General features: G+C 55.7%; 2 protein-coding genes across 4 annotated transcripts in view; one reads left to right on the top strand and one right to left on the bottom strand.

Annotated features, from left to right (window-relative positions):
- QRICH2 (glutamine rich 2) overlaps window positions 1-12,485 on the top strand; it is a 37,375-nt gene extending 24,890 nt beyond the window's left edge. Inside the window, exons 10-24 of the mRNA XM_063080378.1 lie at window positions 232-317; window positions 949-1,046; window positions 1,500-1,614; window positions 4,713-4,967; window positions 5,782-5,904; window positions 6,006-6,080; window positions 6,280-6,444; window positions 6,557-6,678; window positions 7,220-7,285; window positions 7,572-7,673; window positions 8,498-8,704; window positions 9,192-9,336; window positions 9,787-9,874; window positions 10,638-10,766; window positions 12,283-12,485. Coding sequence (XP_062936448.1) covers window positions 232-317; window positions 949-1,046; window positions 1,500-1,614; window positions 4,713-4,967; window positions 5,782-5,904; window positions 6,006-6,080; window positions 6,280-6,444; window positions 6,557-6,678; window positions 7,220-7,285; window positions 7,572-7,673; window positions 8,498-8,704; window positions 9,192-9,336; window positions 9,787-9,874; window positions 10,638-10,766; window positions 12,283-12,485 — 1,979 coding nt within the window. The remainder of the gene's footprint in view (window positions 1-231; window positions 318-948; window positions 1,047-1,499; window positions 1,615-4,712; window positions 4,968-5,781; window positions 5,905-6,005; window positions 6,081-6,279; window positions 6,445-6,556; window positions 6,679-7,219; window positions 7,286-7,571; window positions 7,674-8,497; window positions 8,705-9,191; window positions 9,337-9,786; window positions 9,875-10,637; window positions 10,767-12,282) is intronic.
- Window positions 12,486-15,227: 2,742 nt separating this feature from the next.
- Window positions 15,228-20,779, bottom strand: UBALD2 (UBA like domain containing 2). 3 transcript variants are annotated; one of them, XM_063081020.1, is made up of 3 exons: window positions 20,379-20,779; window positions 20,161-20,223; window positions 15,228-16,441 (listed from the first exon to the last, which is right to left on the bottom strand). In XM_063081020.1, exons 1-3 carry the CDS (start codon window positions 20,496-20,498, stop codon window positions 16,127-16,129), a joined length of 498 nt encoding a protein of 165 aa, XP_062937090.1. In that variant the 5' UTR covers window positions 20,499-20,779; the 3' UTR covers window positions 15,228-16,126. The 3 variants fall into 3 exon arrangements, with proteins under 3 accessions (XP_062937090.1, XP_062937091.1, XP_062937092.1); XM_063081021.1 differs by having other exon boundaries at window positions 15,228-16,438; window positions 20,379-20,778; XM_063081022.1 differs by lacking the exon at window positions 20,161-20,223 and having other exon boundaries at window positions 15,228-16,438.
- Window positions 20,780-23,081: the final 2,302 nt, after the last annotated feature.

The raw sequence follows: 23,081 nt of genomic DNA, 5'->3' as shown, positions 1-23,081 counted from the left end.
CAGTTGTCCCAAAGTCCCTTGGGATATCAAGCATGAGGTGGGTTTTTTATGGGCTAAGGACAATTTTCTCTTCTTCCTACCTCCACTCCCCCAGTCACCAGGAGAAGCAGGATAAAGTGATATGTCCTGTTGTTCTCTGGGGTAGCTTCATTGTTGTGGGGGCTGGAAATGGAGATTGGGAACCCACTAGAAATCGAACCCTTCTGACTGTAAGGCCTCCCTTTTCCATAGTGAAAAAGACCTTACCTCCTGATCTGCAGGAACAGCTGAAGATGTTAAAGACCTTGGCCAAAGAAGTTCGGCAGGAAAAAGCAAAAGTAAGGAAAGGAGGGTCAACCTATTTTGTCTTTTAGTGTGAATAATAGCAGTTTTCATTTGTATTTTGGTGGAATACACAGTTCTTTCCCATACGTTATTATCTCACTGGATCTTTGCAGTCCCATCAGATGGGAAATGCACCTCAGGTGCATATCATATTCATTTCCTGGGTCTCAAAACTGATGCCTCGAGCTGTTAAGCTTCAGTTGAGCCAAATAACTAGGCCTTTGCTGCTTTTATTACATGTGGCAGCTTTGGAGCCAGTCTCTGGAACTTTCTGGGGCCAGAGGTCATTGCAAGGGGCTGCTAGCTCTTTAATCATTCTTTTTTTTTTTTTTTTTTTTGGCAGCTGGCCAGGAAGGGGATCCAAACCCTTGACCTTGGTGTTATAACACTGCACTCTAACCAACTGAGATATCTGGCCAGCCCCACTGATCATTCTTTTAATGCCAGCTATCTATATCCAGGGGAGGGAGGGATGGGTGGATGTCTGGAAGAGACCTTGGTTTTTGTCAGAGAGGGCTGGGTTAGTGTGAGGGGATGGAGAGGTGCTTGTTTGAGCTGCAGGGACACATTCAGGAAGTGGGGAACTCAGGCCTGTCTGACCTCTCTCTTCTGTTGGGTTTGTAGCTGGAAAGGTTGCAAAGAATCCTGGAGGGCGAAGAGGACCGAGAAGAAGGGAAGGAGCTGAAAGCTGGCCAGCTGAGCTTGCAGCTGCGTGTCCTCAGGTAGAACACCCTGGGCAAGGGCAAGGGCAATGGCAGCCGGTAGCCTGGCCTCACACTTTCTCAGCCAAGGTGACAGCAGCCTTTGGTTCACTCACGCTCCTAAACTGACTACTGTCTTTGACTGGGATATAGTTCAAGGAACTGGTAGAAGTTCCCTGGGTTCCTAAAACAGCTTAGCACCAGGGCTTGGAGGAGCAAAAAGAAGCTTCTGAGGCTCTGTCTCCGGTTGGAGGCTGGAGGAGATCACTTGCTCTTTGCAGTGGCCAGTCCACCACCTACAAGCCTCTCAGGCCAGCACACTGGGCATCCAAAAGGCCCTAGGCAGAGCCTGCTGGAGGGTGGTGAGAGACTTTTCTGCACCCTCCTGCAGCCCTGACAGCGGAGATCTGTACTGGTGGGCCCGGGGCTCTGGACGGGTGGTGGAGCCAGGCAGTCTCTTGTCATGAACCACAGAGTCACCGTGGCTGACATTGAGAAGGAGCTGACCGAGCTAAGGGAGAGCCAAGAGCAGGGTAAGGCCGCCATGGAAAATTCAGTCTCTGAAGCCTCCCTGTACCTGCAGGATCAGGTAAGGATTCCACACTCTCCAGCCCCAGGGACCAAGGGCCCTTCTCAGAGTTGGCTACAGACGGTGGGGCTGCCCTTCTCTCCCACCACGCCTCAGAGACCAGGCCCCTCAGTTCCCCTCTGTGTGTGTGTATGGGGGGTGAGGGAGGGCGGCTGTATCTAGGGTTCTCCCCCTCCCCATCCAAAGCCAGCTCCAAGGGAAAGGCACCCCTTAGAGGTCTGTTCACCTCCCATGAAATCTTTTTTTCTGTTTTTTTTATTATATAATTCACATTTCATAAAATTCACCCTTTAAAAGTGAACAAGGTACATTCAAAGTTGTACAACCATCACCACAATCTAATTCTGAAACATTTCATCACCTCAGAAAGACACTCCATACCTGTTAGCAGTCACTCGCCAGGCCTGTCCCCTAGCCCCTGACAACCACAACTCTACTTTCTGTCTCTATGGATTTGCCTACTCTGGACGTTTTATATAAATGGAATCATGTAATATGTGGCCTTTTGCATCTGGCTTCTTTCACTTAGCATAATGTTTTCACGGTTCACACATGTTGTAGCATGGATCAGTGCTTCATTTATTTTTATGGCTGAGTAATACTCCATTTTGTGGCTATACCACGATTTGTGTATCCATTCTCCAGTTGAAGGACATTTGGGTTGTTTTCACCTTTTGGCTATAACGAATAATGCTGCTGTGAACAATCATGTACAAGTTTTTATGTGGATATGTTTTTATGTTTTCTGGGTATATGCCTAGGAGTGGAATTGCTGAGTCACATGATAACTATGTTTAACCATTGGAGGAACCAAATGAAAACAGCCAGACTGTTTTCCAAGCAGCCACACATTTTACATTCTCACCAGCAGCGTACGAGGGTTTCAATTTCTCCACATCCTTACCAGCACGTTAACTTCCTTTTTTTTTTTTTTTTTAAATAGTAGCCATCCTAGTGGGTGTGAGGCAGTATCTCATTGTGGTTTTGACTAGCACTTCCCTAATGACTAATAATAATGCTGAGCCTCTTTCCATGTGCTTTTTGGCCATTTGTATCCCTTCTTTAGAGATGAGATATACACATGTCTATTCAAATCTTTTGTCCATTTTCTAAGTGGGTTATTTGTCATTTTATTACTGAGTTGTAGGGGTTCTTTAAGTATTCTGGATACTAGACTCTTATCTGATATATGACTTGTAAATATCTTCTCCCATTCTGCAGGTTGTCTTTCACTTGATAGGGTCTACCTTTAAATCTTGAATGATGCGATCCTTGGTAATTTTCCCAATAGTGAATGTCTGAACCAGGAACAGCCCTCTGAGAGCTCTCAGTAGGACCAGTTAGGAAAAGCTGCTGGGCCCAGGGGGATGGTGTCAGGAACCCTTTTGTGCTTGGAGCTACATTCTGGTCTCACTGTCCCATTGCTGGGATAGTGGTGTGTGCCATCTCATGACTCCTAGCTGACAGTCCTGCGTGGGGCTTGAGGAGCAGCTGAGTCTGTGCAGTAGTCACCTGTCTGTCCAAAGCTCAGGTCTGAGCTTAGCAACCTCCAGGGGTCTCCTAGGGCCGCTCCTAGGAAAGAATCCAGTCCCTGGTGGGCTGGCCCAGTCTCCTTTTGCAGCCCTTTTTATTTATTTATTTATTTTTAAAATTTTATTTTGTCGATATACATTGTGGTTGATTATTGTTGCCCCTTACCAAAACCTCCCTCCCTCCTCCCTCTCCCGCAACAATGTCCTTTCTGTTTGCTTGTCGTAGCAACTTCAAGTAATTGTTGCAGCCCTTTTTAGAGGCACAACCTTCTCCCCACCCCCCCCACACACCTCTAGCCATCTTGGCTTCCTACCTTTCTCTGAACACATTCCTGTTTTCCCATGCTATTCTTTCTGGAATGTCCTTCTGACCCTTATTTACCCAGATAGCTGCTTATTATTCTTCAAGGCTCCACTGAAATGCCCATTTTTCTGGGAAGCCTCTTCCTCTCTTCAAGAGAGAATTAGCCCATCCCTTTGCCTCCTGGGGGCCCTTTGATGTGCCAGCCTCATTGTAGGCTCTTCTGGTCACTAGCAACAGGGTCTCTGTGAACTAAGGCAGAAGGGAGATTGGTTGAGAGTATGTGATAACAGGGAGTTGGGTAAAAGGGAACTTCTGGGCCACAGGGAGCAGTTTGGGGCAGACCCCTCCTGGTCTGTCTTTTCTGCTTCATCACCCACTTCCAAGAGAGGGAGCTTAGGTTGGCCTAGCCCCTCTTTTTCAGCCAGGCAATAAGTCACAGGTCTTTGGCCAATCTAGGGATTGGTGGCCCTCCCAGTGGGCAGCGAGGAAAGGACAAGAGGTGGAGGTAGGTAAGGAACAGAGGAGACACAACCCTGCTGAGCCCACCCCCATCATGGCCACCAGCTGGAGATGGCAAGGTGCAGACACTCACTGTCCCATCACAGGTGTCTCTAAGGGATGGTCGCATGAGAGGCAGTAGAAATGTGCCAACAGCTGCCTGTTAGGAGTGGGATGCACATGGAGCTGTCTACCCAGGACCCATCATTTGTGGTGACAGATTGAGACCATGGGATACAGAAGAGAGCAGGAGGGTAGGGCCGAGCAGCTCTTCCATAAGGGGTTTGCACCTGTCCAGGCTACGAGAGGCCCTGGAGTAGCATTAGCAGTTATCACGTGCTTTTTTTGTTAGTTATTTACATGCCAGGTGGGACAGAACATGTGTAAGCCCGCCCCTCACAGCCCCAGTGCCAGAGCAGGGCCATGTGTCGTCAGGGTCCTCTGAGTGTTTGTGGGCTAAGGAACAGCCACACTTTAAGAGGTAGCTACCAATGTGTTCACACACTGGACCGATGTCTGGAAACCTCCCTCTACAAGGGCTTTAGTCAGCACTGGTGCTGCACTCCCTGAGAGCTCCACTTGCTGTTTAATGGATGGGGTGCCTGCTGTGCACGATGTGCTCTGTGAGGCGCTGAGGCTGCGGCCCCTGCCCATATGCAGCGGGGGATGGGCAGAAAGCACTAGTGAGTAGTGCTTGTGTGGGGGACACAACGTGGCTGTGACTTGCCTCACTGCCCTGCCCCCGGCATCTCTCCTGCATGCAGCTGGACAAGCTCAGGAAGATCATGGAGAGCATGCTGACCTCCTCGTCCACACTGCTGTCCATGAGCATGGTCCCGCACAAGGCCCTGGTAACCTCAGCCCCTGGCCAGATCGACCCTGAAGCCACCTGTCCAGCCTGCAGCCTGGACCTGAGCCATCAGGTCAGCATGCTAGTGCAGCGCTATGAGCAGCTCCAGGACATGGTCAACAACCTGGCTGCCTCTCGGCCCTCCAAGAAAGCCAAGCTCCAGAGCCAGGTGGGTCACTGCCCACCTCCTTCATGGTGCTGCTGGACATGGCCCCACAGGGGAGAACCACAACCCTGGAGGCCTGCAGAGAGTGTGGCTGCCAGAGCTCCCCAGGGAGGGGGTTTGGACTTCAGGGTCAGTTTTCCATGGTGGAGCCCTTTAGCCAGATCTCACCAAAGGTCCTTCCATGGGTGGGGTCACAGTGAGGGTAGCAGCAGAGCTAGCTCTGGGGATAGGAGACTATGGGGAAGCACTGGCTCAATGGGGTGGGACAGCACGGGGTGGGACAGCACAGGCTGGCCGAGGGCGAGCAGCACCATTCCTGGGCCGTGGGGACACAAGCACAGCTGCAGGGGACATCGACTCCCCTTGTACAGCAGGCTTACTGGTGGGGGCAGAGACAGCCACAAGTCCTTGAGTCCTGCTTCTTGGGCTCAGGAATTCAGATTGTGCCCAGGGAAGGTGGGGAGACTGTAGCCCACACCCAACTCTCAAGGGCCACGGGACAGCACATCACTCCTGAGCTTCAGTCACCTCCACTGATCACCCCAACTGGTGGGCCAAGGTCCCTTGAGGCTACTCCACAGGGCTGCAGGGGCTGATGCTCGTGTCCCATTGGGGTGGCCACACTACCAAAGGACAGAGAACCTTCCCCAGTGGAAGTGGGAAACTCTGAAGGCAACTGAGGAAAGCCGGAATGGGGTCTGAAGTTTGTCTGGTGTTCTAAGGGCCAAGTTCTTGGGGGGGCGGCAAGCCTGTGGCGGGGGTGGGGAGGGGTCGCCCCAGCAGCCTCGGAGAGCCTTCCTTGTCCCTCCCGCCGCAGGACGAAGAGCTGCTGGGCCACGTGCAGAGCGCCATCCTGCAGGTGCAGGGCGACTGCGAGAAGCTCACCATCACCACCAGCAACCTCATCGAGGATCACCGGCAGAAGCAGGAGGACATCAACGTGAGGACCCGGCGGGGGCGGGGCCGAGGCGCGACCCCGCCCACCGTTGCCGCCCGGCCCCGCCCCCTTCATGCTCTGCTCGCTTCGCTCCGCCCCCCCAGGTGTTGTACCGGGGGCTAGAAAAGCTCGAAAAGGAAAAAGCCAACAGGGATCACCTGGAGATGGAGATAGGCGTGGTGAGCGCCAGGCCCCAGGAGCCACTCTGTGTCCCAGGGAGGTCCCGCTGGCTGTCCTTTGAGAGGCCAGGAGTCGAGCCAGCGGGGGGAGTGTTGGCTCTCAGAAACCCGCTGGGTGTCGGGGGTCAAGGCCCCTGGGGGATGTGGGGCTCCTCCATGGCGCTCTCCCAGGTCGGGGCCTCCTCCTTTCTCCCTGCAGAAAGCCGACAAGAGCGCCCTGGCGTCCAAAGTGAGCCGTGTCCAGTTTGACGCCACCACAGAGCAGCTGAACCACATGATGCAGGAGCTGGTGGCCAAGATGAGTGGGCAAGAGCAGGACTGGCAGAAGATGCTGGACAAGCTCCTAGTGGAGATGGACAGCAAGGTGAGCAGCAGGAGTGGGGTGGGGACTCTCCTGGGTAGGGGTGCCACCTTCTTTAGAGCCAGCCCCCCCCACCTGCTTTCTGAGAGCTCCCCCCGTGCCCCCGCCCCTGCAGCTGGGCCGCCTGGAGCTGGACCCAGTGAAACAGTTGCTGGAGGATCGGTGGAAGTCGCTGCGACAGCAGCTCAAAGAGCGCTCTCCACTCTACCAGGCGGACGAGGCCGCTGCCATGCGCAGGTGAGGCCCGAAGACAGCGGGGGAGGCACACACTCTTGCGGGGTCAGGGCAGGTGGTGCACGGCCAGGGGTCCCCAGACAAACAGCTCCCACCAGCACACAGCTGATCCTGCCTGGGACCCCATCCCATGCCTGGAGGGTCACAATTTTAGAACTTGAAAAGCTCTTCTAGCTCAGGCCCCCTTCATATTCCAGTGGAGAAAAGGAGTGGGGGAGGCTCAGAGTTCTCTGGGCTTGGGTGTGCTACGCTGGGCCTTTGGGACAGGGAGGAGTCCACAATCCCCAGAGCTGAGATGGCTCCTGGGGAACGTAGCCCAAAGCAGATTTGAATTCCGGCATTCCCATTCTTGGCCGCCAGGGGGCCCCTGAGGCTTACACGGGACACCCTCAGGGGCCCTTTGGGACCCCGCCGGCTTTGGGTTAGGACAGGCAGGTGCAGCGTGTGAGCAGCCATGTCAAGAAGCAGGTGAGTTCCCAGGAGCAGGGCCCGGATCTGCACCTGGTGGGCTGGGCTGCCTCTGTGTGCATCTCACTCCTAACAGGCAGCTGTTGGCACATTTCCACTGCCTCTCCTGCGACCGTCCCCTGGAGACACCTGTGACTGGACAGTGAGTGTCCTCACCTTGCCGACTCCAGCTGGTGGCCATGATGGGGGCAGGCACCGTAGGACTGTGTCTCCTCCATTCCCTACCTACCTCCACCTCTTGTCCTTTCCTTCTGTCCCCTCTCTCGGGTCTTCTTCCCACCCCTCGGTCCTTCACAGGCAGGCCCCACCTGGAGGTGGCTGGGAAGGTTCTTTAGGCGGGTGGAATACGGGGAGGAGGTGGTAGCTGGATTTGGGTGATGGGACTTCTCACACTCTGCCCCACCCCTTCTCTCTCTGTCCCTGCCCAGAGTCATCCCCGTGACACCTGTAGGTCCAGGCCTGCCTGGGCACCGTTCCATCCGCCCCTACACAGTGTTTGAACTGGAGCAGGTCCGGCAGCAGAGCCGCAGGTATGGGACAGTGGAGTCCTGGGGCAGCACTTTGGACGGGGAAGGCAGGGCAGCTCTTGGGGATCACGCAGAGGGCTCCTTCTTGAGGTTGAGACGGGGTGGGGGACCCCTAGATGGATTTCTCAACTAGTCCCCTGGCTCTTCCCAGGGTGTAACTGTTGGGACAGGAAGACCTAGCAGTAACCTGCCCCTCTGGTCCCTGGTGGGAGTTATGGTAGGACACTACCGAGGGTACCAGCTGCCGAGGGGAGCCCCTCCGCCACCCTGCAGCTGTCTCAGCAACCCCGGGACTCAAGGCGGGGGGCCCAGCATCACGCAGCTAGAGGGTCTGAGGGGGCTTGGTACTGCACTGGCTCCACGCTCCCTTGGGCTCCTGCCCTCCTCTCTGCTGCCTCCCCACCTCCTAGGGATGGGGCTTCGCTTGTGGTAAAGAGGATTTCAAATTGGTCTCTGGAGCCCTGAGGGTTCCAAGGGTGCAGGTGGGGCCAGGTGTGGCTGACTCCCCCCTGCCCCAGCCCTGGCCAGAGGAGCTGTGCTTTTTTCCATGGGCTCCTCTGTACCTTCCCATTGAGGAAAACCTTCCCCGGAAAGCCTGGCCCCTCGGGTGCTGTGGAAAGGACTTCTGCCTCGGAGCCAAGCTGCCCAGCGATGCCCAGCCCTTAGCCAAGAGCCCGCGGGGGTCTCTGGTGTTTCTCAAGGTGCTAGCTCGACCCACAGAGGGTCCGGCATAAAAGGCGCCTACAGCCAAAGGCAGTGGTTTATACAGGTGAGGGCAGGGAGTGTGCGTCCTCGGCTGACCCCCTCCATCTGCCCGTGACTCACAGCCTCAAGCTGGGCAGCGCCTTCCCTCCTCGGGGCGGCCTGGCGCAGATGGAGCGGAGCGTGGGGCGCCTGCGCTCCATGCACTCCAAGATGCTCATGGACATCGAGAAGGTGCAGATCCACTTCGGAGGCTCGGTCAAGGCCAGCAGCCAGATGATCCGCGAGCTGCTGCAGGCCCAGTGCCTCAGCTCCCCCTGCTACAGCAAACGGTGGGCTGGGACAGACATCCACAGGGATGTGCGGAGCCCTGGTGACCAGGCTTGCCTTCTGTCCCCCTCCCATGGCCGTGTGAATGCCTCACTGCACTGCCCGGGAAAGCCCTGAGGGAGAAAAAGGGAGTGTGTGTCTGTAAGTGATGTGTGTGTCCCTGTGTGTGTGTGTGTGTGTGTGTGTGTGTGTGTGGTGTGTGTGTGTGTGTGTGTGTCCCCATGTGTGGGGTGTGTTTGTGTCCATCCGTGTGTGGGGCTTGTGTGTGTCCGTGTCCATGTGTGTTGTGTGTACATGTCTCTGTGTGTGTGGTCTTCAGGGTGGCCGGGCCGCAGGGTTGCTCTGCTCAACCCCCCTGCACCTGCCCTGACTCCCAGAGACCCCTGAAGAGAGCTGCCCCACTTCCCTCTGGCCGGCCCCACAGGAGTGTCCCAGGTCACAAGTTCCCAGCAGCCTGCTCCCAATGACTTCCCGCTGTCTCCGTCACAGGGCGCCAGACATAGATTACACCTACTCGACCGTGGCCCGGCGCTGCGGGGGCAGCCACACCCTCACCTACCCCTATCGCCGCAGCCGCCTGCAGCACCTGTCACAGGGCCTGTATCCCACTGAGGAGATCCAGATCGCCATGAAGGTCGGGGGCCCTGCCTGGGAGCCACAAGGGAGGAAGGCCCTGACATGGCCCCAGATTCCCAAGTCATTCCAGAAAAACCACCAGAAGTCACCTCATCCAGTCCTCTGCCCTAAGGGAGTTTCTTGACCAGACCCAATTAAAGCCTCAGGATCTTATTTTTGGGGGGGAAGAATGCTGTCCTGGCCACCCCGCCCACCAGGCATCACTGCCTCCTTCCATGGGCCTCCAGAACAACACCTTTCTCACCTCCTTCACCTTGTCTCTTTGTCTCTCTGTCCTGGTGCCGCCCCGAGTCCTCCAAGAGGGTTCTGAGCGCCGTTTAGTGCCCGGAGATGCACTAAATTTAGTCAGGAGATGACAGTGCTCTGTGCCCTGGGCCTTCGTGGAGGCAGGACCAGAGAGAAAACTCTGGATGGTACAATGGTAACGGATAAAGGTCTGTCTCTACAGCATGACGAGGTGGATATCTTGGGCCTGGATGGACATATTTACAAGGGACGGATGAATACAAGGCTGCCGGGCATCCTGACCAAAGACAGTGAGTGTCCAGGTGGCCCACAGGTCACTCAGGCTCTTTGCTTGGGTCATCTAGGGACATCCACCTCCTGGCACACCAGGCACTTTTTTGGGCCACCAGACCCTGGGTGTCTACTTTCTCTACTTCCCTGACTCCAAATGTTCAGGTCTCTTCGAAAGCCACCAGGGACATGTTTGCAGGTGGAGGACACGTCCAGCTTCAGCCAGTTGGCTGGGATGTGGCGGTCCCTTTTGCTTGCCAGCCTTCATCTTCACGCAGCCCTGCCATGCCTCCTGCTTCGGCCTCTGTGCACAGCATCAGCCTGGCCAAGTCCTACCCCTTCTTCCAAACAGCAGAGTGCCCACTCCTGAGCCCCCCACCACACAGTGGCCTCCCGTCCCCTGAATGCCCACTTCCAGTTTGCCACTCCCGAAGTGTGCTGCTGCTGATAGCCTGTGGCACATTATAGTGATGGACCCACCTTTCTAGTTGCTTCCCATGCTGAGTAGAGACCCTGGGAGAGACTTACTGGCACTGGCAATGGCACGGGGCCGAGGTGGGTAGGCCCTCAGAGAATCCCTGACTGAGTAGACAGGTGGGCGGTCATGGGGATGAAGGAAGCACTTACATGGGGCATGTCCACAAACTGAGGACAAAAAGGACCCTACCCCAGGTGTGGCTGGCATTACCAGCTGTCCTGCAGCCCTTTCCGCATTCCCACGGGTCCCCGCAGACCTCATGCTCAGTGTCTCAACACTGACCCTGCCCTCCACTGCCCCCACAGCTGCAGGGACCACAAAGCACAAGTCCAGGCAGTCCCGGCCCCATGGGCACAGGGATCCGTGCCTCGGCGACAATGGCCAGCTGCCTTCTCGGCCTCAGAGTGCTCAGATGTCCGCCAGCAACAACTCAGGTAGCTTTCCTCTGGATGGGGTGTCTTTCTGGGCAGCCTCGGCCCTGCCTCCAGGCCTGTTTCCAGTCCCTGCTGGTTTATACCGTCTCCATTTTTGTGGAGATAGTGCTTGATGTGTGCCAGGTCTGTGTGGTAGACATTGTTACTGTTCTCACTTTGCAGAAAAGGAAATAGGGAGAGGGCTGCAGGCCCACGTCCTTCCTTGCTCATGCGCGCTGACTCTCCTTGAGATGGTGCTCATGGGTTCTGTATGGCAGCTGGTGGGCCTGGAAGATCTCTGGAGTCCCCAGTCTCCCTTGTGGAGCTAAGTCATGCCTGAAGGTCAGGGAGCTAAGGGCCCCCAGGGTTCGGCCACACGAGGACCTGGAGACCTTACTAGGACGTGGGGGCCAGAGAGAGACACTGGAGCCAGGAGGCTGGGTCACTATCAAGTGACTGAGCAAGTCTCCCCGCTCTCCAGACCTGTTTCTTCATCTGTCATCAAGGGGGTGTTGGGTTAGTGTCTCTTAGAGTTAGGGCCCTCCAAGAGAATCTAATAAAATGTGCTGAGCTTCTCCCTATAAAAGTTACGTACCCACAACGCTTTGCAAATGGTCGCAGGATAGTTGAAGACCCCCCCAGAGCACACACACCACCCTGTCCCAAGTTAAGAGCCGACATGCTGTTGTTAAACACCCCTTCCTTGCCAGTGCTCAGTGGGGGCTTGTGGCTGAGGGAGGAAGGAAGCCAGAGGAGACTGGTCCTGGTAGTTACAGGGCTTCACTGAGGGCTCCTCACCAACCAGTTTAGGAGCTTTGCATATTTGAACCAATTTTAATCCACACACCAACACTAAGAAATAGGGACTTGCTAGCTCCACTTACAGCTGAGAAAACCAAGGCACAGAGAGGTTAATGTACCTGCCCAAGGTCACACAGCTAGGAAGTGGCAGAGCTGAAATTCAAAGCCAAGCAGTCTGGCCCCAGAGCCAGTGCTGGTAACTAAAGGGAATGGGCTGGGTTAGAGGGTTTCGGTGGTGGACGGTGAGCACAGCGCTGTAACCTGGGCTCCCAGAACTCTTGAGGGTACTTAGCTCCCTTCTCCCAGGCACTCCACTGTCTACTGCAGTGGCACTTAAAATGTTATGGAAGCAGAAGAGAGAGGGCAGGTAGTCTTAGGAAAAATTCCTGAACCTGTCTGTGTGAATGTCGCCTAAATAGTCCCTGTATTAACAGAGGAAACATTAAAAAGAGGCAGGCCCTCAGCCCCCAGCAGGAGAGCTTGTTTTCTAGTTTTTTTTCCCATTCACAAAGATTATAAAAGTGGCCTTAACTGTTTGCGTAGGAATTCATATGAGAGGCTGCACTGTGCACCCCAGCCCCGGCCGCCCCACCCCCCAGCTTTGCACCCCATCTCAGCCTGGCTAATGGGGCTGCTTCCGACTTCCCTGGGCTTTGGGCAAGCCGGGTGGGCCTGGGTGGGCCCCTGGTGGGTATGGGGAGTGAGGCAGACAACCCCAGCACCTCCTGTCTTACAGTTCCTTCGCGTCAACAGAAAGACAGACCAGTGACTTCGGAGGGATGTCTCTCTCAGCCAAACCTGGCCCACCCACCCAGCCCCACAGAGATGGCGAACGCGCAGGGCAACCCCGTGGGGCTGGAGATGCACATGGATGTGCCTCCTGGGGAGGGGCTGGAGGAGGAGCCCACTCGTGGGCCGCGGTCCACCACTGCTCACTGAGCAGAGCATAAATAAATGTTCAGGAAGAAGTTCACATCGGGCAAGACTTCTCTGACAATCCCAGCTCAGGAAGACGGAGTGGGAGGGCCCGCTGCTGGCTGAGCAGCCCCCAAGGCACCTCCACACCACCTCCAGGTCCACTTGGCAGACCTCTTGGAAAGCAGGTGTGGTCCACAGACAGCCTGAGAGTCAGACAGCCGCCCGAACAGATGAAGGCACTCTTGGAGGGTGCAGGGGCTTCAGGAGGGCAGCACAGGCCAGCCCCCAGGCAATGGGTGGCTCTCACAGGACCCAGTGCTCCTGCCTTCTAGGCTAGGGGGCAGGCCTAGAGAGTGACCCCACTCACGGAGACGTTCTGGGTAGGCTGGACCTGTGGTGCTGGTGTGCAAGCTGTACCCTGGAGGTGAGCGTGGCAGCTGCCTGCTGCTCTCTGCCTGCTCCTGGTGTGGGGCCCCGGGAAGGCGTGCCACCAGCCAGAGGCAAAAACCACTCGAGAAGGTCTCTGCTTGCCATCCTCTGCTGCTCACTGTCGAATGGTTGCTGCAGACAGCTGTGCCTGAGACCATTCCTGGAAGAGGGGCTCAGACCAGGGGCGGCCATGGCTCACCCCAGTCTTTCCCAGTCCCCTCCTCCCCAGATGGAGCAAAGGTGGGTCTGGGCAGCACTTGCCCAGAGACCCTGTGGCCCACCCAGCCCTTGTGCTGCTCCAGCTGCTGCTCGGCTCAATTCACTCACCTCCATTCACGCACCTCCATGCTCATCCCAGACCCAGGGGTCAGAGGACTCACTGCTGTCCCCTTTGTCTTTAGTCCTTTGTGCTAAAGGTCTTGGCTGGCGGGAGGGGACAGAGGAGCGTGGCCGGCTAGTGCAACAACTGCAAGGGACAAGCCCCCATCACTGCGGCAGCCCAGTTGAAGACCTAGGGATGGAGGAGTCCCCTGACCTCCTGAGCATGGGCCTTCAGCCAGATTCTAGGGGGCCCCCAATAGATGGGAGAGCTGCCCCCACCCTGAGGCCTTAAAGCCCTGAAGTCATCAAGGCAGTTTTCTGCCTGAGGTCTGTTCTTGCCCTCAGAGGGAAGGAAGTGCCCAGAGTCAAAGATGGGGCTCCCCCCACCCCCAGTTCCCATCTGCCCCTCTGACATGGGAAAGGGACAGCTGGGGCAAGAGGCCCACTTTGTGGTGAGGAGAGGGGGTGACAGAATCACAGAGGAAAAAAAGAGTGGCAGGAAATAGCCAGAAACAGGTTTCTGGCCCCCGACCTGGCAGGGGCAAAGGAGGGCAGGCTGGGCTGGGCCGGGGTGCCATCGGGGGGGGGCAGGCATGCCCTCTGGGCAGGGGCAGGGGCTTGCCCCTTATTTCCCCCAGTCTGCTGAGACCCAGTGAGTCTTTGCGAATGATGGAATGCTTGTGGCTGGCCAGGAGGAGTGGGGGATGGGGAAGAGTGGAGTCCCGGGTGGGCATCTCCCACTCCTGGTGCCCTTTTCTCTGCATGCGGGAGGCAGAGCCAGGACTCCTCCTCCACTCCAGGCTGCTCCTGTTTCACTTGGGCCCCACCCTGGCCATGAAATGTCAGAAGGTCGGCTCAGTTTCCCTGGTCTGGAAGCCAAATTCACCAGGTTGGCAGAGAGAAGCACCACCAGGAGGGACAGACCAGCTCTCCTCCCCCAGGCCCTCCCCCACACCCACCAAAGGACCAGGAGCTACATTTTCCATCCAGGCCAACCCCACCATTCCCGCACCTGGGTGGACCCCACCCCAGGTCCCAGCAGCCTTTGGGCGTCACAGCATGGCCACCCACGTGCTCGAGAGGGGCTTTCCCTTCAGCCTGGGAAAGCACAGGTGGGCAGAGGAAGGGCTGAGGTGGGAGGAGCCTCAGGGGTTTCCAACCAGGAAACAAAACTGAAAGGACAGGCCTAGCTTCAAAGTACATGGATGTGTCACATGCAGAGAAAACAGGGCAGCCGGGTCCACAGTACTGCTCCACTGAAGGGGTTGCCCAGCAAACAAGTGTGAGAAGACAAGAGAAGGTCCGGAAGCAGGATGGCGTGGCTGCTGGGATGAGCCCCCTTCAAGTTTCCCTTCACTTGAGGACCCCCAGTCCCAGTTTTCATTCCAATAGCAGGGCAGGGGTCAAGGAGGAATCCCACCCACGTGGCCAGTCCCCACTCCCTCAGCCAGGTGCCCAGGCTCATACCTGCTCCCCTGACAGCTGGGCTGGAGGATGCTGGTCAGGAATTCCCAGCACCACCCTACCTGAATGCCTGGAGGGCTGTAGTGAAGGGGGAAAGGAAGCAAGTCCCTTTGGGGACTCACCCAGTCTGTATGGCTCTGACTGCCTTGGGTGACCTTCAGGTCATCAAGGCCACACAACAGGCACACAGACATGCCACCCTGAAGGAAGCTGAGGGCAGGAAAAGCAGAGATGGGCCTAGCTAGGGGGCCAGGCAGAAAGGGGTGGGGATGCCATCAGGAGGCCACCAGATGGAAAGGGCAGCTCTCCCCACCACAGGTTGAGATGGCTTGTGGGGCTGAGCGCAGAGGGCTCTCCTGCTGGTCATGGGCCAGAAGGAAAAGAGGGTTACAGCAACCATGTCACGACTAGTCCCTGTCCCTTCCCTTTTCCCCACACCCAACCTGGGTCCTGCCTGTACCATCAAATCCCCCGACGACAATGGAGCCCCTCCCTGATCCGCAGCCCACCGTCCCTCTTTCAAGGTAAATAAAAGCACCACAAACCAGGGAAGTTAGAAAAGTCTCTTTTTAAGTTTTTAAATTAAAATTTCACCCTGGTGAGATGAGATTCTGATTTGGAAACTGAACATGAAGGCAAGCTCTCCCCTGACCCCAGACACAGAGCAGGAGAGGCAGGGTGCCCACGAGACAGCACAGGACAAGAAAGTACAGTCCCCCACTGGGCAGAGCCTGGCTTTTGACTCAAGCCAGCTCTTCAGTTATACATAAGCCCTGCACACCCAGCTAGAGATTGGGTGACAACAGGAGAGGTGACAAGAGCTACAGTCACCAAGGGGCCACAATCAGCAACCAGGGGTGGGGAAGAGATGGGGGGGGAATCCTGGGTCCCGCTGGGGAGAGTTCCATGATGTCAAGAGGGCCTTCCACACTTTTGGCCTCGGGGCCCTTCTGAGACCCTCCTGCAGTCACTATTGGCTGCCCCCAGGACTGGAGCAGAGGTGATCCTCTTCTCAATTCCCGAAGGTGTGACTTTTGAAAGGAGGCAGCTAACAGACACCTTGCGACAGCAAGATCACTTCCATCTGGCTTTGAAGCAATCCCCGGCCCCCACAAGACTTGGGTGGAAGAAGCGGAGCTGGCCCCCTGACCCCAGCACCGCAGGTTTGCCAATCCCACTCTCACATACATTAGTTATATTTATATATTCATATATATTATAGTTATATATTAAAAAGAGAAAAAACTTGCCTGAAGAGAAACTCCTGAAGGACCCAAGTGGCCCAGGAAGTTTACTGTCCCCCCCTCCCACAAAAATTCTTTTATAAAATCTTCCAGTGCGATCTTCAGGAAACCCTCTGCCCTCCCAGCTCCCCCCTCCCGGCCCTCCTGTGTCCCCACAACCCTGGACTGCCCCCAGCTCCAGCCCAGTGCCAGCGGCATCCAGTCTCATCTCTGGCCGTCCAGCGCCGCCACGGCTTTCTGCTGGGCGCCTGCCTGCGGTGCTCCAGGGGGCCACGTGGGCTGTGGGCAGTGCAGGCGGTGGAAGGTGGTGGGGGAGGAGGGTGGGATCCACGGCGCCTGGTGGCTGGGAGGGGATGAGGCCCAAAAGGGGCTGAAGTTTGCAGGCGGGGAGCAGGCCACGGCCGTCATGGGGCTGTTGCTGCTCTGCAGGCCCTCGGAGGCACGAAGCTTGGAGAACATGGCCAGTGCGTCGGGGAAGTTGGGTGGCGTGGCAGGTGTGTTGCTGGGAGTGCACATCTGCTGGGAGAGAGCACAGGTGTGGGGAGGGCTGCCTGCCAGGCTCCCAGGGTCTTCTGGGAGGGGGCTCACCCAGGTCCACCCCTCTTTTACTCCCATTTTTCAGCCCACAAGCAGCTTCAATAGGACAAATCATCCCTCTCCTCCTGAGCCAATAAAAACAAAAAAATAATGAGGACAAAACACTACAATCTTATCAAAACCAGGAGTATTCCTCAGGACACCCTGAGGACCATCAGAAGTAAACAGTTAATTCCAATTCCAACCAGAAGCTAAGGTGTCAGATTAAAGTGAAAGGTCAAGGCAGCAGACCAGGACACCACTGCTCAGCGCCTCTCCTGGGTAAGGAAACCCGCTGGCTCCCTCCGAATGTTCCCAAGTTGTTGGTCAAGAGACAGCGGCCAGATCAAGGGTCTCCCTCCTATGCCAACTGCAGAAAAGCTACACCTTCGTAGAGTGAGGATTCTTCCCACATTAACAGTAACAGCCTCCAGGCTCACAGCCTTCGCCCCCAACGTCTCTCGTCTCACAGTGATGCTCGGTTGTTTCAGTTATTCTCTCTACATTACAAAGGATAAATCTGAGGCCCAGAGGTCACTTGACCAAAAACACATCCACAGCAGGGAGAAAGCTGAGAAGATGGAATTCCCAGGCTCCCAAGCTCCCAACCTCCATCCAGGCCATACTCATGTGCATTTACAGAGTCAAGTGCAACCTTAAGTCTGGGCTCCCAGGCAGCAGAACCAGGGGGTTTGGGTGCTTCTGTGTGCAGCCTCTAGCACCATGCTGCTGGCTGCCCTTGGCCACAGGCTGGCAGTTTGCCAGTCTGTTGAGACCCTCAGCCCTCTTCCAGGGGGCGGTTACAAACAGTAGACACCTGCTGTCTTCTGCCACTAGCCTGGGGGCAGGGGTAGGGGGTGCCATCTAGGAGCATCTCTTAGGGGTGTGGGGAAGAGGCAGCACAGAGAATAAGACCTACACAAAGCTGGTTTGGACCTCAGAGCCGCTTCTGCCATTCCCAGGAAGCCATGGGAGGCCTTTGAAGCTCTCCTAATTTTAGCAACACCAGCCCTTCCCCCAAGCACAGGGGTTGGGGGAGCAAGACTCTAGGACTCTACACCTTGAAGGAGGGAGCGTTCACAGCTCTGCAGTTAAACCCAAGCCAGGGGCCGGCCCGTGGCTCACTCGGGAGAGTGCGGTGCTGATAACACCAAGGCCCCGGGTTCGGATCCCATATACGGATGGCCGGTTCGCTCACTGGCTGAGCATGGTGCTGACAACAGCAAGTCAAGGGTTAAGATCCCCTTACCGGTCATCTTTTAAAATAAATAAATAAATAAATAAATAAACCCAAGCCAGAAACTGGGGAGTAGGGGGCATCCAAAAGGTGAACCTGGTGCCCTGTCAGCACCCAGAGAGCTCTGACCATGGTCTTCTGAGGGGCCTGGACTCAGTGCCAAAGCTCAGCCCCACCCAAACATTGCCCTCCTCCCTTCACTATTCCCTGCCCTCTCTCCCCCAGGGCTGACTTCTCGGCAGCAGGAAACAATGAATGGGGGTGGGGGCGGGGGCCAATTGCATCACAGCATCGTGACCGACTTCCCCAGTTCACAAAGCCACCCGCTAAGAACAGCCTGGATTGCTAACAGGGCCTGTGCCTGCCTGCCTGTGTGAGCTGAGGCAAGTTCCCAAACCTCTCTGGAGCTTTGCTCTGCTTTTGTAAAATCAGGGGTTTGGACCAGATGCTCTCAAATCCCTTCTTCCAGCTCTCCCGAGAACCCAGTGTCCAATGCACCCTGCCAATGTCCTCCTGCTTCTGGCCTGTGGTGCCTTTCTCCTCTTCCGGGCCCCTCCAAATCCAACTTGAGAACCTTTCTCATCATCTGGGAAGCTTCCTCCAACTGTGGGAATGTACAGTGATCTACAGGATAACCATTTATCAGTTACTCATGCCTTGGGTCACTTCTGGTATTGCCATGGTGCTGTTTGTTACCGGTCTCTGGTGTTTTTAACTTTTTCCTTCGACTTTTCTTATCCAAAGAAATTCTCTTTGTGGGCAGGGATGACATTTCTCCACCTACACTGATGAAGTTTCAGTACTTTTGCATTGATGGATACACCCATCATGTCTGTTACAAATCCTGCCACTCCTTGAGGGAAGCTTCAAAAGGGGATTAAAATCCCCCTGGGATTTGCAGAGAAGAGGCAATTAGAACTAAATGGGCTGAGTCCCAGCTCTTCCTGGCTAGCCTCCCTGTTCCTGGCCCCTTAGAATGGCTGTGCTGAAAGCCCTGGGCTTTTTGGAATGACCACAGCTGGTGGGAACAAACCTCCAGGCTCTTCTGCAAGGAGATCAAAGTAGGGAGATCCAGACTCAAGTGCAAGGCAGGAGCCATAGATTTCCCTTGGTCAGGAGCAGGGGAGGGTGTCTCCTGGAGACAAGCCCCTCTTGGGTTTAATAGCCCAGTCACAGCTGCCACAGCCCTGCGGCCAGCACCATTCTTCCATCATACTCCAAACACCATTTTTGTTTGATTTATATACAGCACGAGCCATTGCAAAAGAAAAGCTAATTTAAAAGATCAAGACAGACCCCTCTCTACTTGTCCTTTGTGACTAGATGAAACGGAGCCAAGGACAAGACATAGCAGAGGAACTATTTGCAGCCTCTGCTCAGGAGAGAGCCATGGGCAAGGACACCAAGTGTTAAAAATGCCAAAAATGCACCCCAGAAGCCACAACAGGTCTCCTGGGGAGTGTTTTTCAATCCCTATCACCAAGGAAGTCCCTCCTGCTCCTCCCCCAGCAGGGCTAATAGGTAACTAGGGAAGTGGGGTAGGGGAAAGGGTGTCCTGGGCCTCAAGAAAGCTGGGTACCCTGGGGCCGGGAGGGCAAAGAGAAAACAGCAAACCCCGACCCCAGCCCCTTTTTCCTGAACTGTATGTATCTTAGACTGAGATTAAACACAAATTCTTGGCTTTATCTAGGGTGAAAATCTGTGTCCTCATGCTTAGGGGGTAAGTCCTTTTCCCAGCTTCCCAGTCCCCGTGGGCTTCAGAAGGGTGCACATACCTTTGTGGGTAGAGCCCAGCTTCCGGAGCCAGGGTGGATTTGTCCCTTTCCTGTTCCCTGTAGCGCTGTGTGTGTGCAGCGGGAAGAGGGGCTGCCGCTCAACGGCATTAGGGGCTCCCCACAAACACACAAATGCCTCCAACTCCCAGTCCCCTCGCTGGGCCCTTCACTCGGGCTCCCCAGTTCCCCAGATGTCTGGTTATCAGCCGAGCCCCCTCCCATCCACTGCCGCCCGGCTACTGCCCATCTCACAGCTCCCGAGCCCCTCGCTTGTCCTCTGGCCATCTCCCCGTCCCTGCTGCCCCTAACCTTGGCGCCCCTTCCTCCAGGGCGCAGCGCCGGGCCCAAGGCTGTCGGCCAAGACGCGGCAGCCCAGGAGGCGGGTCACAAACTTAGCCAGCCCGGCCGGCCGGGAACCGTCTTTCCTGGAAGACATTTTGGCTCTTTGTTTACATTCGCGGCGCGGCGCTCCCCGGCAACATGGCTGTCACCGCGGGCGGGTGACAGCGCCGGCCCGCGCCCCCGGGCCCGCGCCCGCCCCGCCGGGCGAGGCCCACCCGGCCCGGCCCGGCCCGCGCCCACCGGTCCTAAGAGCGCGCGGCCGCAGGGCGAAGGCCGGAGTCCCCTGCCCCCTCCCCGGCGACACTTACCATCTGGTGGTGGTGGTGGCCGTTGGGAATGTTGGTTTCCTGGAAAAACGTGCTCAGGGCGGTCTGCGGACGAACGCGGCGGCGGTGAGCGCGGCCCGGCCCGGCCACCCCCGCGAGCTCTCCCGTCCCCGCGCGCGGCCCGCGGCCCCCGACCCCGGCCGGCCGCACGACCCCCCTGCGCCCCCGGGGGTCCCGGCCCGCGGCGGCCCCGCACGCACCTCGAACTGCCAGTGGGCCGCCTGCAGCAGCTGCTTCGCCTGGTCGGCCGCGCAACCCGCGGCCAGCACGAACTGGTTGATCATGACTTGGTGCCGCAGCTCCTCCATGTTCACCGACATGGCGCAACCGAGGCCCGGCCGCGCGGGCCGGGGCGCAGAGGCGGGCTCGGCGGCTGCCGGCCGCCCTGGGCTCGCGCTCGCCGCTCCGCTGCCGCCGCCGCCGCCGCCGCCCGGTGAATGTTGTGGTTCGGCTCCCGCGGCCCGGCCGACACCACAAACAACAGCGCGGGGCGGGGCCGGGCTGTCCCAACGTTCGGGGGCCGCCAGCCGCCGCCGCTGATTGGCAGGCGCACCGCTCCGCCAGCGCCCGGCTCCCGTGCGGACGTTCGATTCGAATCCTGCGGCCGAGCCGGCCGCTCTGTTTCTCTTTTTGCCCGGCCGCGCCCATTGGCGGAGCTCGGAGCCGTGGGGCCCCCCGGCATTGGCCGGCCGCTGTGTTTTGGCTCATCCGGGCTCGTGGTTGGCCACGGCCGGGCGCTTGGGGAGGGGCTGCGCGCGCTGATTGGTCTGCCGTGGTCCTGTTTGAACTCAACTTGAAAACCTTGAGTGTCTGCTGATTGGCCGAGGCCCCTCTGTTTGCTGTTGTAGGCTTGGGGGTGGGGCGGCCAAGTTCATTCATTACTTCATTGAAACTGAACATGCTCAGCTGGAAAAGCAAGACAGAGTGGCTTTGACTCACTTCCTCTGAAAGATGTGGTCATCTCGAGAAACAGAACGATCAAAATAGAAAACAGAGCTTTGCAGCTGCTCAAGGTTCAAAAGCACTTCATGTTTTTAAGCAGTCCTACTTTTTTTTTTTTTTTTTAATGTTTTATTGAAATATAATGTACATGTAGGGAACTGCGGATGTTACACCTACAGCTCGCAGACTTTTCACAATGTGAGCAGCACTCAGATCAATGAATGGAACATTACTCGCACCCCAATAATCTCCTTCCTGCCCCTTCTAATCACTACCCACCCCAAGGATCGAGCAGTCTTTTCTTAGGTTTTTAGACCCAAAACTTTGCTCTCTGAAGATGTAAACCAATATTAATGTACAATAAATGCAATTGCGAGGAAAAAAGTGAGACTTTCTCAGGGACTAATATTCCAAGCCAAGAGTATCTTTCCCCTTAAATTGGTTGACCTAATTGAAGCTTCAATTTCTATGTTTTTCATATTTTTTTAAATAATGAATGTTTCTACACAGGTATTGGCTATCAACACAAGTTTGTTTATATATGTTGAGCTCCCACCTTGTGGATTAGGACCTGACCTTCAGGGTTGTATTTGGGAATTGTATGGGTGGGGAAAAAAAAAACCCAAAACCAACCAGGATTTTAAGCAGATTGGGGAAGGGGCAGCAGAGGTTAGGAATGTAAATGTTGCTAGGGATTCACTGTTAACGTTTGTTTCAGGAAAACATAGTTTTTAATCTGAACTACTAATTACAGAGTATATTTTAACTAGTTATGGGTATGCAGAACAGGAGGAGGCTAATAGTAAGAAAGCAAGCCTAAAATGGGCTTAATTCTCCATTTAAGAAAACTTCATATATTTAAGTATATAAATAAGGAAAGGTTTACACCAATGTTTATGTACTGATGAAAAACAGCCTCGGGCACTATCATGAGTTAGTCCCATTTGGTTAGTCTTGTTTGTTTGCTTGTTTTGAAGATATAGATGGCAACTTTTCACCTGCCTAGAACGTGTCTCTTGCTGTAATTGCACTTGGAGGCCCCAAAATGCGCATGGGCAGGCTGAGACCTGGAGGGTGGCTGGAGAGTCAAGTACAGCTTGCAGCCCTTCCTTTCCAGTAATTGCTTGGTGAAAACAAAAGTGAACAGCCAGCAGCTTACACTGCCAGGGAGCTCAGGCCACAAGCAGCCCCAAAACGAGGAAGTCGTGGTGGGGCTCTAGACTTTCACAAGAACTTACAGGTGTCAAACATGCCAGGGCCATGCTGGGTCTATAGGGGGCAAACACATTTCTGGCTTCAGGAGAATGTCTCCCTTAAGCCCCTAGGTCTTGATTAAGAAGTTCTCAAGGAAGCTGAGGGTCCAAAATTGCCAAACCTGCTATTTCTTGGATATCAAGGCAGTTCATCCCTAAGGTTTATTTAATGTTTACCATTTGCAGGGCACAGCTGTGGGCACCTGGGAGTGGCACGAAGGGCAAGGCCCCCAAGCCAGAGGGACTCGGGTTCTGGTTATCTTCTGTGGGCTTAAGGTCACTCTGGGAAGAGGGAGGGAGAGCAACAGAGTTCAGCCTGTGATTTGCAGTCCTGAGAGGTGTAAGTGCTTAATCAATACTTTGGCTCCTTGGAATCCGGTTGGAAATGAATGGCTGGGAAACGGTAGGAGTGCCCCCCTCCTGGGAGTGCAGGGAGAAGGAATGAGGTCATGTTTGCAGAGGGCTTTGAGCTGTTGGGATGAAAGCAACTCCCCAAGTACAAGGTATTATTAACTGAAGGTATTATTATTTTAATCTGAGAGGACAATGTGGCAGGTAAAACAGAGCAATAAAAACATGCCCATTAAAAATAAATAAAAGAACAAAATCCTTGTTACATCAATGGCCTAGGCTACAGCAGAAGATATGATGCAGCAAGCAAGAGGAGAAACAATCGTAGCCAGTACTTCCTGGGTGCCAGGATAACAA

Source organism: Cynocephalus volans, chromosome 16 (assembly GCF_027409185.1).
Source record: "Cynocephalus volans isolate mCynVol1 chromosome 16, mCynVol1.pri, whole genome shotgun sequence".
NCBI lineage: Eukaryota > Metazoa > Chordata > Mammalia > Dermoptera > Cynocephalidae > Cynocephalus > Cynocephalus volans.
The sequence above is the reverse complement of the archived record's forward strand: the minus strand, read 5'-3'. Positions and strand labels throughout refer to the sequence as shown.

Excerpts from the sequence above, each read along its gene's own strand:
- UBALD2 (XM_063081020.1), bottom strand. The coding sequence starts at position 20,498 with ATGTCGGTGAACATGGAGGAGCTGCGGCACCAAGTCATGATCAACCAG. Across the intron at positions 20,224-20,378 it reads CGGCCCACTGGCAGTTCGAG|ACCGCCCTGAGCACGTTTTT; the intron begins GTGCGTGCGGGG and ends GTTCGTCCGCAG. Across the intron at positions 16,442-20,160 it reads GCCACCACCACCACCAGATG|CAGATGTGCACTCCCAGCAA; the intron begins GTAAGTGTCGCC and ends GCTCTCTCCCAG.